The 15,304-nt window shown below is 49.0% G+C and overlaps 1 protein-coding gene across 5 annotated transcripts in view; it reads right to left on the minus strand.

The window, feature by feature from the left end:
* Window positions 1-15,037, minus strand: part of MED26 (mediator complex subunit 26) — a 46,921-nt gene extending 31,884 nt beyond the window's left edge. Inside the window, exons 1-2 of one of the 5 annotated variants that reach the window (XM_036302592.1) lie at window positions 14,693-15,037; window positions 984-1,273 (exon numbers count right to left, since the gene is read on the minus strand). Coding sequence is in view for 2 of the 5 variants with exons in the window: in XM_036302587.1 (XP_036158480.1) it covers window positions 14,693-14,764 (72 nt within the window). In the remaining 3 variants the exon portion in view is untranslated. Of the gene's footprint in view, window positions 1-983; window positions 1,274-7,254; window positions 7,337-8,003; window positions 8,657-13,580; window positions 13,721-14,692 lie in introns of those variants that run through there. The other 4 variants (XM_036302589.1, XM_036302590.1, XM_036302587.1 and 1 more) reach the window with 4 other exon arrangements.
* Window positions 15,038-15,304: the final 267 nt, after the last annotated feature.

A 15,304-nucleotide genomic window follows, 5' to 3' on the forward strand; every position in this document is an offset into this window, starting at 1 on the left:
AATATTTACTACCTAACCCTCTGCAGAAATAGTTTGCAACCCTGGGGTTTAGATTTAAGAAAGTGATGGAGAAAATGTCAATAATGCAGATAAAACTTAATAGTATATCATGCCCATAGCCGTTACATTAGGAATAGCACAATTGAGGACATATTCTTCCAGTATTTGAAAACTATTATCTGATTCGGCAGACATCACTTTACTGATATAAACAAAAATATCAATTAATCTTCAAGTAAGAACTATACTCCTAAGATGACTATAGATACAAAAGTTCAGCAACAATCAAGGAAAGCAGTCTGAGAGAAACAATTGGCTGCATGGAATTGACAATAGTGTCGTTTATTTCCTTGTTTGTAAACTGTGTGCTACCCATCCTTCATATCAGTAGAATTTATAAACTCATGTACATATGTAAATGCATTTTTTTCCTAGAAACGTTTACTGGCACACCACACAATAAATTAGAGTTCTTTATTATTTCAAAGTACTTAAAATAACGTTTGAATGAAACTAGAATCCATCTGCACTATTGTATTTCAACATCACATATAAATGAAAAGAGGGAAGGACGTGGATTCTTTAGAAATGCCAATGCTTATAAATTACTAAATGCTTACTAAAAATGGTTCTAAGTTTTATCATCTCCACTTGTAAACAGAATTTCTCCACCAAAGCCAAGCAAAATCTAACAACAGATAAAAATTATGTCTATGGACACAGTGCCTAAAACTTAACTTGTGGTCCACTTCTGTCACTGTCAGGCTGCCAGCATCCAGCAAAGGGGGAGCAGACAACCCCACTTTCAGGTGCTTGCTGAGAGCCGGGTGGGAAAAAGGAAGGTCATGAAAATCACCTGCTCTTACTCCTCTCAGTTACCTAAGAGGAAGAAGCTAGGCCAAGATATGCAGGCACCAGTTTCTGGTTACCAGGTTAACCAGGGGGAGGGGAGAGACAACAGGAAATAGACAGGACAATCATACCAGACCAGAACACAGCCAGGGCCTGCCATGCCTCTGAGCCCAGAGGATAGAAGTCTGCAGAGCATGGCTCTTGCTTGGGTCATAGGCACCGCCTTTTCATAACTATAGGAGGCCTGTGTGGTCTGGGCGTCCTGGACTGTACCACCTCTTCCGCCCAGAATGGGTCCAGGCAGTTACTGCAGCACCAGGAGAGCTGCTAGGGACAGGACAACAAGCAGCACTGTAGCAGGAGCTCCTGGACTCCCGAGTGCTCCTCAGTTCATGATGGAGTCAGAAGCTGCAACCGGCACCTGCGCAAACACAAGGTAACAGCAAGGTGCCCAACTGCAACTACAGGCAAGTTAGAGTCTGCGGGTTTTTTGGTTTTTTAAAAAAATATATATTTTATTGATTTTTTACAGAGAGGAAGGGAGAGGGATAGAGAGTTAGAAACATTGATGACAGAGAAATATCGATCAGATGCCTCCTGCACACCCCTACTGGGGATGTGCCCGCAACCAAGGTACATGCCCTTGACCGGAATCAAGCCCGGGACCTTTCTGTCTGCAGGCCAACGCTCTATCCACTGAGCCAAACCGGTTAAGGCGAGTCTGCGGGTTTGACCAGAAGGAATGGGTTACTCAGAACTCAGTGCTGCAACCTCACAACATTCAAACCAGCCCATCCAGACCTTACATTTCAGCTACTTCCATTTTGCCAGCTGGACCCAAGTCTCCCAGCCCCCAGCACTTTACCAGCTATTTGATGGTACTATCACATCAAAGATGTGATTAAACTAGCATGCACCCAGGGGACATTGCCAGCTTGCTTCCCACTCTACTACCCCCTTCACCAACAACAGGCCCCTGATGTCTCCTGAGGCATCCCCTCTATTCTGGACAAACCAACCAACATAGCCTGCTAATTCCAGCAAAGCCTGAAGACACCAGGACATGTCTACTGGGGTTTCTGGGAAAGTCCCATGCTCTTTCTTCCCTTAAATCAGCTGTTCTCAACCTGTGGGTCGCAACCATCAGAAAACACATATAGCATATCAGATATTTACATTACGATTCATAACAGTAGCAAAATTACAGTTATGAAGTAGCCATGAAAATAATTTTATGGTTGGGGGTCACCACAACATGAGGAACTGTGTTAAAGGGTCGCAGCATTAGGAAGGTTGAGAACCACTGCCTTAAATAATGTTCCACAAGGGTGAATCCTGAAGTTGCAAAGGCTAGAGGGAAGACACCACTCTGTGTGAAAGCTACACAAAAAGTAGAACAGGAAGTTGACCTTTGAATGACTTGAGCCAATTAGCCCCTTTGCTTTCAAGCTCTTGTCATGAGCACAGGGCTACTCTCCCTCTGTGGGAGACCTGCAAACAGAATTAGTAAAGGAAGCCTGCCAGCCTAAAAACGGCCCTCATCCCCTCACCCAGACTGGCCAGGCACCCCAGTGGGGACCCCCACCCTGAAGGGTGTGTGACCAGCTGCAAACAGCCATCAGCCCCTCACCCAGGCTGGCCAGGCACCCCAGTGGGGACTCCCACCCTGATCCAGGACACCCTTCAGGGCAAACCAGCTGGCCCCCACCCGTGCACCAGGCCTCTATCCTATATAGTAAAAGGGTGATATGCCTCCCAGCACTGGGATCAGCAGAGCAGCAAGGCTCCCTGGCCCCTGGAGCAGCGTGAAAGGGGGCAGCGCCCAACCCCCCTGATCGCCCTGCGGCTCTGTGTGTGACAGGGGGCGGGGCCACAACCTCCCTATCCGCCCTGCTCTGTTCGTGACAGGGGGGAGCTCCCCAAACCCCTGATCGGCCCTGCTCTGTGCTTGACAGGGGGGAGCTCCCCAACCCCCTGATTGGCCCTGCTCTGTGCATGACAGTGGGGAGCTCCCCAAACCCCTGATGGGCCCTGCTCTGTGTGTGACAGGGTACAGAGCCCTAATCCCCCTGATGGGCCCTGCTCTGTGCATGACGGGGCAGCGCCCCAAACCCCTGATCGGCTGGCTCTGTATGTGACAGGGGTGGCACCACAACCCCCTGATCTGCCCTGCTCTGTGCATGACAGGGGGTGGCGCCGCAACCTCCCCATCAACCCTGCCTTGAGTGTGACAGGGGGAGGCGCCCCAACCCCCCAATCGGCCCTACCCTGAGCGTGACTGAGGGTGGCATCGCAACCTCCCAATCCGCCCTGCTCTGTGCATGACAGGGGGCGGCACCCCAACTCCCCAATCGGCCCTGCTCTGAGCCCGACCAGGGGCTGCACCTAGGGACTGGGCCTGCCCTCTGCCACCCGGGAGCAGGCCTAAGCCAGCAGGTCGTTATCTCCCGAGGGGTCCCAGACTGCGAGAGGGCACAGGCCGGGCTGAGGGACCCCCCTCCCCCCCGAGTGCACAAATTTTTGTGCACCGGGCCTCTAGTGTATATATATATGTGTGTGTGTGTGTGTGTGTGTGTGTGTATTTATATAGAAAATACCTACACACTAGTGCAGCCGTGGGCAAACTATGGCCCGTTTGAAATGAATAAAACTAAAAAAAAAAAAAAGACCGCACCCTTTTATGTAATGATGTTTACTTTGAATTTATATTAGTTCACACAAACACTCCATCCATGCTTTTGTTCCGGCCCTCCAGTCCAGTTTAAGAACCCATTGTGGCCCTCAAGTCAAAAAGTTTGCCCACCCCTGCACTAGTGTCACTCGCCCCCATAAACAGCATGAAAGAGCGAGCTTGCCAACTGCATGCCCAGCACAGATGTAAGATGAACTGAGGAGGTAAAGTTGGGAAGTGGCTTCTAGAAGGGCTGGCCTTAAGAAGAAGAGGGCAGTTAGCTAGCTACTTAGAGATCACCTGTAGGAAAGAGAATGTGGCCACTACCCCACAGCCCAACCTGGACTAGGACAGGGACCTGACGGCAAAAGGGGACCGGAGAGCTAAGTTGGCATGGGGGAGGGGATATCAAAATAAGCCATCGAGCAGACAAGAAGTCCCCAGTCCCCAGTGCATGCAAGTGGAGTTTCGATCAGCTTGGTGGGTCAGGGTACTACCCAAGAAGCCAAGTATGAGAGAAACTAAGATGGCGGCATAGATAAACACCGGGAAATTGCTGCCTCCCACAATAACTTCAAAAAAAACAACATAAAGACAAAACGAACAGCATCCAGAACTACAGGAAAGCTGGCTGAGTGGAAATTCTACAACTAGAAGGAAAGAAAAGCACACTGAGAGCCAGAGGAGCTGCAGAAGTAAAGTGCAGAGGTACGGAGGCTCGCGTGCGCGGAAAGGGGCTGGTACCTGAGGACGCGGCTGTCTTTTTAAATCGGGAGGGAGTCACAAGCTCCCGACTGCTCTGAACTCCGGTTCCGGGAAGTATCTGGGGACCCAGGACTCATACGGGGAGAAACTGGACTGTCTGGCAGCGGGCAGAACTCTGAACTTGAGGTCGGCAACCTCAGAGGTGCTTGCAGCAATTACCGGGACACTGAGACGTGCGCGGCCCTTTAGGGCAGGGCTGAGAATCCGCCATAGCTGTTTGCTCCGCCCTTTGATTCCCTGAGACCCCGCCCCACCCAGGCTGCGGCAGAGGCTTTTGCATATGAATGCCCTGGCCCTTTGCAACCTGAAAATTACCTAACAAATTGCAGCTGGGCCAGACAGACCCAGAACTTCCAAGAGAAGGCCCAAGGCCCCACAGCAGCTTGCATTGCTTCACAGCTGGGCCTCATCAGGGTACCTCAAACTCCAAAAAAGGAAGGGGAATCTGCAGTTCTCTTCGTAGCTCCTGCTGTGTAACCTCAGGCAGAGGCTAAATTAGCACCTCCTTAGATCCAAGAGCCAGTGTACCCAGTGGTCAGAGGGGGACCATCCAGATTACAACTCCTCAGATCCATAAGGGACACACTCAGGGTGCAGACTCAGTGAGCACCAAATCCCCACTGAAACAAGTCTGGCCCCAGAAGGGTGTCTTCAGCACAGAAGTTCTCCCACTGCAGACACAGCTGATTCTCACTGCCAATTGGCCTGGAGGTCAATTCCTCCCAGTGATCCTACAACAATCAAGGCATAACTACAATAAGACTGTGCAAAAAGCCCACAAGGGGGTACACCAAGAGTGTCCACCGCAGGTAACTGGGGAGGCTGAGCCACTGGGCCCTACAGGACACCTAGCACACAAAACCACTCTACCAACACAGGGAAGCATAAAAAATGCGGAGACAAAGAAACAGGTCACAAGTGACAGAAATGGAGGAAAGCAAACGACTGGATATAGAGTTCAAGGCCACGTTTATAAGGTTTTTCAAGAATTTTATGGAAACCGCCCATAAATTTAGTGAGGCCCTCAATAAATCTAGTGAGACTCTCGAGGATATGAAAAAGGACCAACTAGAAATTAAGCATACACTGACTGAAATAAAGAATAATATACAGAGATCCAACAGCAGACAAGAGGATCCCAAGAATCAAGTCAAAGATTTGAAATACGAAGAAACAAAAAAGACCCAACCGAAAAAGAAAAAAGAAAAAAGATTCCAAAGATATAAAGATAGTGTAAGGAGCCTCTGGGACAACTTCAAGCGTACCAACATCAGAATTATAGGGGTACCAGAAGAAGAGAGAGGGCAAGATATTGAAAACCTATTTGAAGAAATAATGACAGAAAACTTCCCCTACCTGGTCAAAGAAATAGACTTACAAGTCCAGGAAGCGCAGAGAACCCCAAACAAAAGGAACCCAAAGAGGACCACACCAAGACACATCATAATTAAAATGCCAAGAGCAAAAGACAAAGAGAGAATCTTAAAAGCAGCAAGAGAAAGAAAGTCAGTTACCTACAAGGGAATACCCATACGACTGTCAGCGGATTTCTCAACAGAAACCATGCAAGCCAGAAGAGAGTGGCAAGAAATATTCAAAGTGATGAATGCCAAGAACCTCCAACCAAGATTACTTTATCCAGCAAAGCTATCATTCAGAATAGAAGGTCAGATAAAGAGCTTCACAGGTAAGAAAACGCTAAAGGAGTTCATCACCACCAAACCAGCATTATATGAAATGCTGAAAGGTATTCTTTAAGAAGAGGAAAAAGAAAAAGGAACTCTTACCATTTGTCACAGCATGTATGGAACTGGAGAGTGGATAAATACCACTTGATCTCACTCATTTGTGGAATATAATGAACAACATAAACTGATGAACAAGGACTGATCCAGAGATGGAGAGGCATTGATTGGACTGTCGGGCCTTGGAGGGAAGGTAGGGGAGGGTGGGGGTAAGGGGGAAAGATCAACCAAAGGACTTATATGCAAGCATATAGGCCTAACCAATGGACACGGACAATGGGGGGGTGAGGGCATGAGGGGGGGTGGGGGTAGTGGGTAACGTGGGGATAAGGACACATATGTAATATCTTAATCAATAAAAAATATATTAAAAAAAAAAAATAAGCCAAGTATGACCAGAGGTGTGGGTAGGGGATGGAGCTGAAGATACCAGCAGGGCAGAGGAGCACCTACTGGACCCTCAGTGAGCCACAATCACACACACAGCAGTCCTTTATCAGTAAATCAGCTGACTGCTGACATGTGCACCAAAATACCCTCCACCACAGACCCTAGGCCAGCCACCCACAACATCACTCTGTGCACACAGCAGCTATGAGGCTGACCCATCAGAGGTGTGTCCTGGAAAAAGCATCACCTACTTCCTAACCCTAACGAATGAAACCCAGGGGAGAGGAGTGTCCAGGAAGGGTCTGGTTTGTCACATGACCAAAAAAAGCCAAAGATCCCAACGTGGCATTTGAACAGTATCTCCTAGGAACACTGAACCAGGGATCTAAGATCACGAGCCCTCTTTTCTCTGTCAGGGGTAAAAAACGCCAGCCGAGAAACAAAAAGGAAGAATCACCTCATACCCTTTCCTCAGAAAGTTTAAGAGAAACACAAAGCATTTCCTTCTGGCCTGAATAAAAAGGTCTACAGAGTGCCCAGCTTACAGAGTGCCTGGCTGGTGTGGCTCAGTGGTTGAGTGTCAACCTATAAACCAGGAAGTCACGATTCAATTCCCAGTCAGGGTACAAGCCTGGGTTGCAGGCTCCATCCATAGTAGGGGGCATGCAGGAGGCAGCTGAGCTATGATTCTCATCCCTGATGTTTCTATATCTCTCTCTGCCTTCCTCTCTGAATAAATATGGCACGGTACCTGCCTCCTCAGTTGCTGTACAGATTAAATGAGTCTTTAACACACAAGGAGTGCTGAAAAGTAGAGCACTCAATACCTACCCAGCGTTGACCGCCAGTTCCCAAGATCAGTCCTTTGCACAGGATAATCAACAAGCATCGAGCACCCAGTTGCTATGAAGTCCTAGATACATGGGGAGGAACTCATGGTCCACTACCAGCTTGTAATCCAAGGAGAACATGAATAACAAGACGTATTATCAGCAGGAATGTAGGTTTTAAGTCATGTGCGGTACCTGGGGAAACTGTCTTGGATTAAAGCAGGAAAGGTTTCTGGAAAAGGGAGGGAGTGAGGTGGGGGTGGCAACAAACGGTACAAAGGTTCCAGCCCTAGGTGTCATACACAGACAAGAAAGGTCAGCGTGCAGGTTTAAGTAGATACTGTTTGGATGACAAGACATAACTTCAATTCAAAGCATGACTAGATTAGCTCTGTCCTTGAATTTTCTCAAAAAACAGCTACTCAAAGTACACCTGTCATTATGTGGGAGTTCCTGAATGTTTCTGATCATAAAAATGGATCCTGACAGAAAAAAGATTAGGAGCAGCTAGGCTAGAAATTTTAAGGGGGAAAAGGTTATAGGAACTGAGCAGGAAGACTGCTGTCGTTAAGCCCACTGGCTTCTGAGCTAACACTAACCAGCACTGGGTTTAGGCCCAAATTCCAACAGCCTCCTCTTCAATATTGGACAGATCTTCCCTAAAATGAAGTTCAGAGAAGCAACCAGGATGCGATTCACTCCACACAGTCCCTGGCCCATAGTATGTGCTCAGTAAATGGCAGTTGTTACCTTCATAGCCTCCAATGAAGACAGGAAACTTCGTTGCAGTCCTAGGGGCATTCCAAGGCTTTGAACTCCATCTGTCTGGCAGTGGCACCTCACCTGACATGATCCTTCTCCTTTATTGCAGGTTCCACATGCAGTCACAGAACCTCTAGGAACTCATATATCAGGAGTCTCTGGGTCCAGACAGAGGGCCTGGGTGTGTCTGTACCCCAACCTGATATGGTAGTCCCAAATTGTCTCCAGCCAGCTCTGGCAATAATCAAGAGCTCCCCAAAGTACTGTAGGGCCTCACTCCCGGGAACTCCTGCCACCCAGAGTAAACCTAACACCGGGGTACAACAGCACTTCAAATACTTGAAATCAGCTCCCAGGCTCTTCACAGAACCTGACACCTGCCCCCTTCCCATCCCACTGCTGAGGGGAAAAACTACTCAAGACTTGCCAGCTATTCCTCCAAACTCTCTGATCCCCTAGGATCAGAGATGAACCAAAAACTGACTTCCTTCACCCGACTATAAACCTTTTCATTCTGAAAACTCAAAATGATGAAGTACTCTAGAAAGCCATTTCTCACGCTCTTAAGAATTCTGAACAATCTTTGAACAAGACAGAACTATAAGCCTTTTAAGGCCACCTCAACCCCAGATCCCCACTCCCACCCCAAATAGTCCATGTGCACACACTATGCCTGCCCTTCTCCTTACAATGGAGGCTCCAGGTCCCTGGAACATAAGGGCCAGGAATGTCCAGGTCTGCACTCTTTACACCCAGCACATAAGCTCTTGCTAGAAATGTTTATTCAATGGCTGAGCTACCATTTCCAGTTTTACCATATGTCTCCATAAACAGTATACCAGTTGGTGATTGAGATGTTAAGTATATTGCCCCCAAAGACCTGGAATTCATTCAAAGAGTACTTTTAAACAGCATGCACAACACTGGTAGGCCTTCCTAATGCAGGAAATGCTCCCCAGTTCATGGAATCCCTATGTCAGTTTCGGTTCCATTCCACACCTGTACCCCAAGAGTGAAAAGAAGCTGTTATAGAAGGGGGCTCTGAGCATGGGCATTCTGGGGCTGAAGTGAAAATATACTGCCTACACTGCCACCTGCTGAGCCACAATCTCAGTCTCCCATTCTGACAACTAGCTAGTGGGCCCCTGGGGGACAGCCCACTAACACTACCAGGACAGCCCACTAACACTACCAGCCCACCACCAGGATTAAAAAGAAAAAGCACAACAGAGGCAGCTTCCCCAGCTTCCAGAACACAATTTGCTGTGAGGGGCTGGGCAGGAGACCCACCTACTGGACTGCAATCACATAGAGAGATCAGCCTGGGGCCTGGTTCTGGTTAAACTAGAATTCCATCTAAGAAGATGCCCACAAAGACACAGAAATCAAGCCATAGGCGAGCACAGCTACCCTCCTACACCTAACCCCGAGGTGTGTGTCCTGCCACACACATCTGTGTCCTGAGCCCAGGAGCCCAGTTGACCATGGTGCCTTTTAAAAACTGTTATCAGGACAAAAACCACTTCCCACAGGCTGATCCTGGACAGTTATCCAGGCCTTTGCAACATACTCCCGCAGGACACATGCCCAGGTTTTGGGCTTGATACCCAGAAGGGGGCATGCAGGCAGCAGCCAATCGATGTTTCTATCTCTCTATTCCTCTCTCTCTAAAAATCAATAAAAACATAGTTTTTTTTTGTTTTTTTTTTAAAGGACAACACAGTCCAATTAAAGCCACCTCTGAGGACCACCCAGAGACCTCCATGAAGATGTAAGGTAAAGTCCACCTTCTGAGGGAGTGTCACAACAAGGACACACACCTGCTTCATAACAGACACTTGTTACCTGTCTATTTCCCACAGTCATAACACACCACACTGTTCTCCCCATAGATCCTGGCTACAGTATAAAGAGCAAAGACAGGAATGTCACTGAATTTGGGAAACAGCGTGATCAGGCAGTGACATACTTAGATTTCATATGCTCTAATATATTGGAGAGAATCAGAACAAGCAGTCTTCCATTTTACAAGAGTCCTCTTTTCTGCAGAAATCAATGGCATTTTAAGTTAATATCAAAACTGCTGTAACCTGGAAGCAGAAAACAAGACTCATGAAAAGTTCCACGTCAGCTGGCAGCTGCCACACCACAGTGTGGTCTGGCCCAGGACTCTGTCCCTAATAGTAACCTTAAGATGTTTCTGGGGCAGGCTGCCTAATATTGTCAACCTGTTAGATCTGGCACAGGTAAATCTAACCCAACTACTGGAGTCACATATAAACTTATGTGAGAAAGAGGCTCCCACATCTTGTCTTATCAGCTCGAGGACACTGCCCTCTTGGGCCTCTTCAGAGCCATCTCTCCATCTTTGAAAGCAGTGTGGTAGTATTTAGAGTTGGAGGTACATCACTTAGTAACTTTGGGTACTGGGGCTGTCACCTCACATGAAGTCAGTAAGTAACAAAAGCATCTTGTCCTCTCCTGGACACAGGAGACACTCACTAAGCAGCGTATACCGTCACTGTGCAGAAATGAGAGAGAGGTGGCTCAACTCACCTTCCTTACAGGGTTGATGAGGGGAAGTAGAAGATGCTATTAAAATGCTGTACAGTGCTGACCGGTTTGGCTCAGTGGATAGAGTGTTGGCCTGTGGACTGAAGGGTTCCAGGTTCGATACCGGTCAAGGGCATGTACCTTGGTTGTGGGCACATCCCCAGTAGGGGGTGTGCAGGAGGCAGCTGATCGATATTTCTCTCTCATTGATGTTTCTAACTCTTTATCCCTCTCCCTTCCTCTCTGTAAAAAATCAATAAAATATATATATTAAAAAAATGCTATACAAAGCCCTGTGAAGTGTGCATATCTGTGTAAAACTTTGTTATTTTAGAAAGTTCACACAATGCACATTGCATTAAAAAACTTTTAAGACAATTCATGTTAGCCTCGGCTGCCCTTTCCATAACCTGAACCCTGGATCGGGAAGGAGCTTTTGGGGCACATACTCGGGTCCCCAGTTCCACTTTGCAGCCCAGGAAAACTAAGCAGCATCTTAACCTTCAGATTCCTAGGTGGGAAAATTATCCCTCTTGAGTGTGTCTCTCTGCAGAGACCCCTTGGTTCCACCTCCTGTTGGAACCTAATGTCTGCAGAACTGTGAAGAAGAAAGTTATGCCTGAAGTTTCCTGCTGAAGAGCCTTTGACTGCTGGCAGGCATTTACACTAGCGTCCAGGGCCAGTCCAAGTCCCTCTTCCCCTCAGTGCCTCCTCTAGCCTCTCCCTGCTCTGAATATAGGGATAGTCAGCTGCCTTGAGCAAGGCCTGCCTTGTGCTGTTATTCAACTTGCCATGGGGCTTCAGTATCTGCTCACCATCTCAGTCAGACCTTTACTCAGATGGCAGATAAACATTCATGTTCCTTACAGCTCTACAGAGTTCTGCATTAGAATATACCAGGGGTCCTCAAACTTTTTAAACAGGGGGCCAGTTCACTGTCCCTCAGACCGTTGGAGGACCGGACTACAGTTTTAAAAAAAAACTATGAACAAATTCCTATGCACACAGAGGCGGCAAAAACAGCCGGCGGGCCGGATAAATGTTTTCGGCGGGCCGCATGTGGCCCGAGGGCTGTAGTTTGAGGACCCCTGGAATATACCATACTGATCCCCTGGACCTATAGCAGTCACAAGGGCTTTTCTATAAAAGATGGCTCAAATGCATCTCCTCAGTCATAAGTCCAAGAAGGATCCTAGGGGTTAGTAGTCAGTTTAACCAGCATTTAGAAGGTACATCCTAATGCTTCTGCTCTAGAGAGAGAAGATAAGAAACAAACCATGCTCACAAAACTTTCATTCTGGTCGGGAAGACAAAGTCTGAACTTTTGTGAAACAAAAGTGGGAGCCTAATCACCTGCTAAAGAGACTGCTGGGGTGGACTAACTCTGATTTCTGGGCAGGAAAAGACACTGCCCTCAACTTCATCTCTAATGAAGCAAGATTAAGCTGTAACAAATGTGCACACTGCACTCAGAGAGATCGTCAATACTCTGGGAGTAAGGCTTGACTGTTCCGAAAAACTGTTAGTGTATCTGAAAAGGAGTGTAGAAGAATTACTTCAGTACTGAGTTGATGCTATAGAAATTCAAATACTCCAGAGGCTAGAATTTAGAGCAAAGAAACAACTTTCCTCTTAAGAACTCCTTTATCAAGGAGGAGGTCAGTAAATGTTACTTTGTTACTTCCCTAATTTTTCAGATACTTGCGGATATTAGGTCACTGCCCTACATTGATTTTTCAAGCAAAAGCTGTTTGTTAACCATAACTGCCCATAAAGGTAAGCATTACATGACACAATTCTGTGTTGCTTCTCTCAAAAGACGTTTAATTTTAGTGTTGGCTCTTCAACTCTGTCCCCATTTTTTTTCCCATGAACATCTTAAATATGTGTCAACTAACTATCCAGAAGTGGAGTTCATAATTGGGTAAGGCAGAGAAGAGCAGCTGTATGGCAGCAATGCCTTGTTGGAGCCACCTCACTCTTACCTGGACCCAGGTCAAAAGAAAACTACAGCCTGGCCATACTGTTGCACCTTCTCCACTAGCAACCTATTCCACCATGGTTCTGAGTTTCTATACTCGGTTTGCTCTAAGTCACGCTCTAGTCAAATGGTTATTAACAATGTTCACAAACACTAACAATGGCAGCATTTAAAGGAGGGACTTTCCTCATCACTCATATTCAAAGAGACAATTTCCCAATTCCATCCATCACACTTACTTAGTAGGACTCTATGCACACCTATCACTAGAGTCATCCAAAACAAGCCACATGAAATGTGAATTCTATGCCATGTAACAGCCATTAGCTCATATGAATGAAATGTTCCTGCACGCACCAGGATACATGAAGCTGAGATGTGTTCCCTCCTCCAGATTCTGGCTAGTACCTTTTCCTCCCCTACTCCTAGGAACCCTCTAGATTAGAGCCTTACACACAATGCAACCCCTGAGGTTGCTGCCCCACCTAATCTACAACATCATGAACACTTGTGAAAGCACCTTCTGATCCCAAAGCTCTTCTAGGTGGCATTAAGGGTCAATGCTAACATCTCAGCCACTCTCAGATTCTCCCAAAGTCAAACAAGCACGTGGAATTCAAGAAATTGCACTGGGACTCCACAAAAGATGCAAAAGTCATCAAGACTTACATTTTTTATGTCACTTGCTTTATCCTCTAATATTTCAGTCTTGAGAATTATAGCAGCACCAGTTACTGCAAAAATTCTGGAAGGTTTTACATAGCTTGTGCCTACTCCACCCCCAAAACCCTAACAAAAATGTATACATTTGTTAAAGGCAATTCCCACCAAGTCAGTCTTAATGGGGCCTGAAGACCAGGGGTACTTATGACACAGAAACCAGATTAGAGAATAACTTCTCAGTTTCTACCAAAACTGCACAATCCAGCATGATTTAAAATACACACACAACTAAAACAGGCTAAAGCATACTAAGAGCAATTAGCCAAGCTCACATAAAGGAAAACCAAAGCCCCAACGGTGAAAGTTACCTGGCAAGCCCAAGATGATTTTTTCTTCCATCCCCAGCATGTTAGGAAGTGATCTCAATGGCCACTTCCTGGTCTCCCAGCAAATGCAGGGACTCACTTCATACCAGGATACCATCTTCCCATTGATCAAACTGCTCCTGCTACAGGGGAAAATGACCCCCTATCGCCAGCAACCCATTGGAGAATATGTGAGAGCATGATGAGTCTTTCCCTTCACACACGGAGGGAGCAGGGGAGATCCCCCTGCAAACAGTAGCCTCATTGTAGGGACATCTGAGAAAGACACCTTGGGGTTAAGCCTGACCTTCTACGTCACAAGCCACCAGGCTGGGACCCCTAGGTAGGGGAAAGAGACAACCTAAACAGGGCTCTTGGGAGAAAGAGATAGCAAAGAATCACCCCTAATTCTCTACCAAAAAGTGGGACTCTGGCTTGGTCAGAGACGCAATGGGCAGTTAGGCCCAGAAAGGCAACATGAAGAATCCCACCTTCCCCAAGATCATCTTCCATTGCTGCGACCCCAAGAGGCACCCGGCAAAGGCATGGCCACTCCCAGAACCCAGGGGCCTCTCCAGGCGCCCTGAGCACCCAGCGAGGGGCAAAACGAGCGGGGGGGAGGGGGGGTCCCCTCCGAAGTCAATGTGCTTCCAGCCAGGAGAAGAGGGAAGGACTTCCCTGCTCACCCAGAAGACCGAAACACAGGTGGCAAGGGCTCCCCGAATTATACCTAGGACACCAGTTGCTCCAGCCTTTCCCCCTCCCCTCCCCCACGCCGGGAGGGTTTCCCGGGGGTCTCGGGTCTCGGGGGAAGGGCAAGGCGGGTAAGCCCAGTCAGGAGCAGCAAGGGCCGTAGAGCTGGAGCAGGAAGGGAGGCAAAGCTCTGGCCTCAGATCCGGTCTGCTCCCTTCACCCAGGCCGCACGGAAGCCTCGGCCTCACGTACCAAGCGCTCCGGGTCTGGGCCTGGGGGGCGAAAGGCTGGGATGGCAGCGGCCCTCGGGGACAGGTGGGCCTCAGACGGGTCCCGGAAGCCCGGAGGATGAGGGATACTGGGGAAGGGGAGGGTCCCGGGCCCACGAGGCCTCGGTCCCGGCCCGCGCGGGGGGTACATACGTTGCTTTGGGGGTCGATGGCCTGCAGCAGCCGGTCCCTGATCTGCTGCGGAGACGACGGAGCCGCTGTCATTGCCTGGGCGAGGCGGGGGGGGAGCGGCCAGGCCAGCGGGCGGGCGGGCTGAGACGGGGGACGAGGGTCACTCACTCGCCGGCCTCCGAGAGCGGAGCCTCATGTTCCCCGCGGCGCTGGAGGATGAGGGGGCGCGCGGGGTGGCGGAGAGGGAGCCGGGCCTCGGGCTCGGGCCCGGGGCGCCGCCGCCACCGGAGGAGGAGGAGGAGCCGCCGGAGCCGCCGCCGCTGCTGCCGCCGCCTCGAGAACCAAACTCCAGTGAGCTGCCTCGGCGCGGAGCACTCTGGGTAACCCGCGCCGCACGCAGCGTCGGCGCCACGCTGAGGAGATTGGGAGATGGGGCGGGCGGAGACGCCAGGCCTGGGCGGGGCCACGCGCGAGCCACGCCCCGCGCCTGAACGCAGGCGCACGCAGGCGCACTCGCCGCAACCCAGGGCCGCCCCACCCCCAACCTGGGGAGCCGTTGGGAGGCGGTTGGGCGGGGCAACGGCCGCAGCTTGAAGGCCCCGCCCCCAGCTGTGTCGTAGGCGGAGGTTCCCG

This window comes from Myotis myotis, unplaced genomic scaffold (assembly GCF_014108235.1).
Source record: "Myotis myotis isolate mMyoMyo1 unplaced genomic scaffold, mMyoMyo1.p scaffold_m19_p_32, whole genome shotgun sequence".
NCBI classification, from domain to species: domain Eukaryota; kingdom Metazoa; phylum Chordata; class Mammalia; order Chiroptera; family Vespertilionidae; genus Myotis; species Myotis myotis.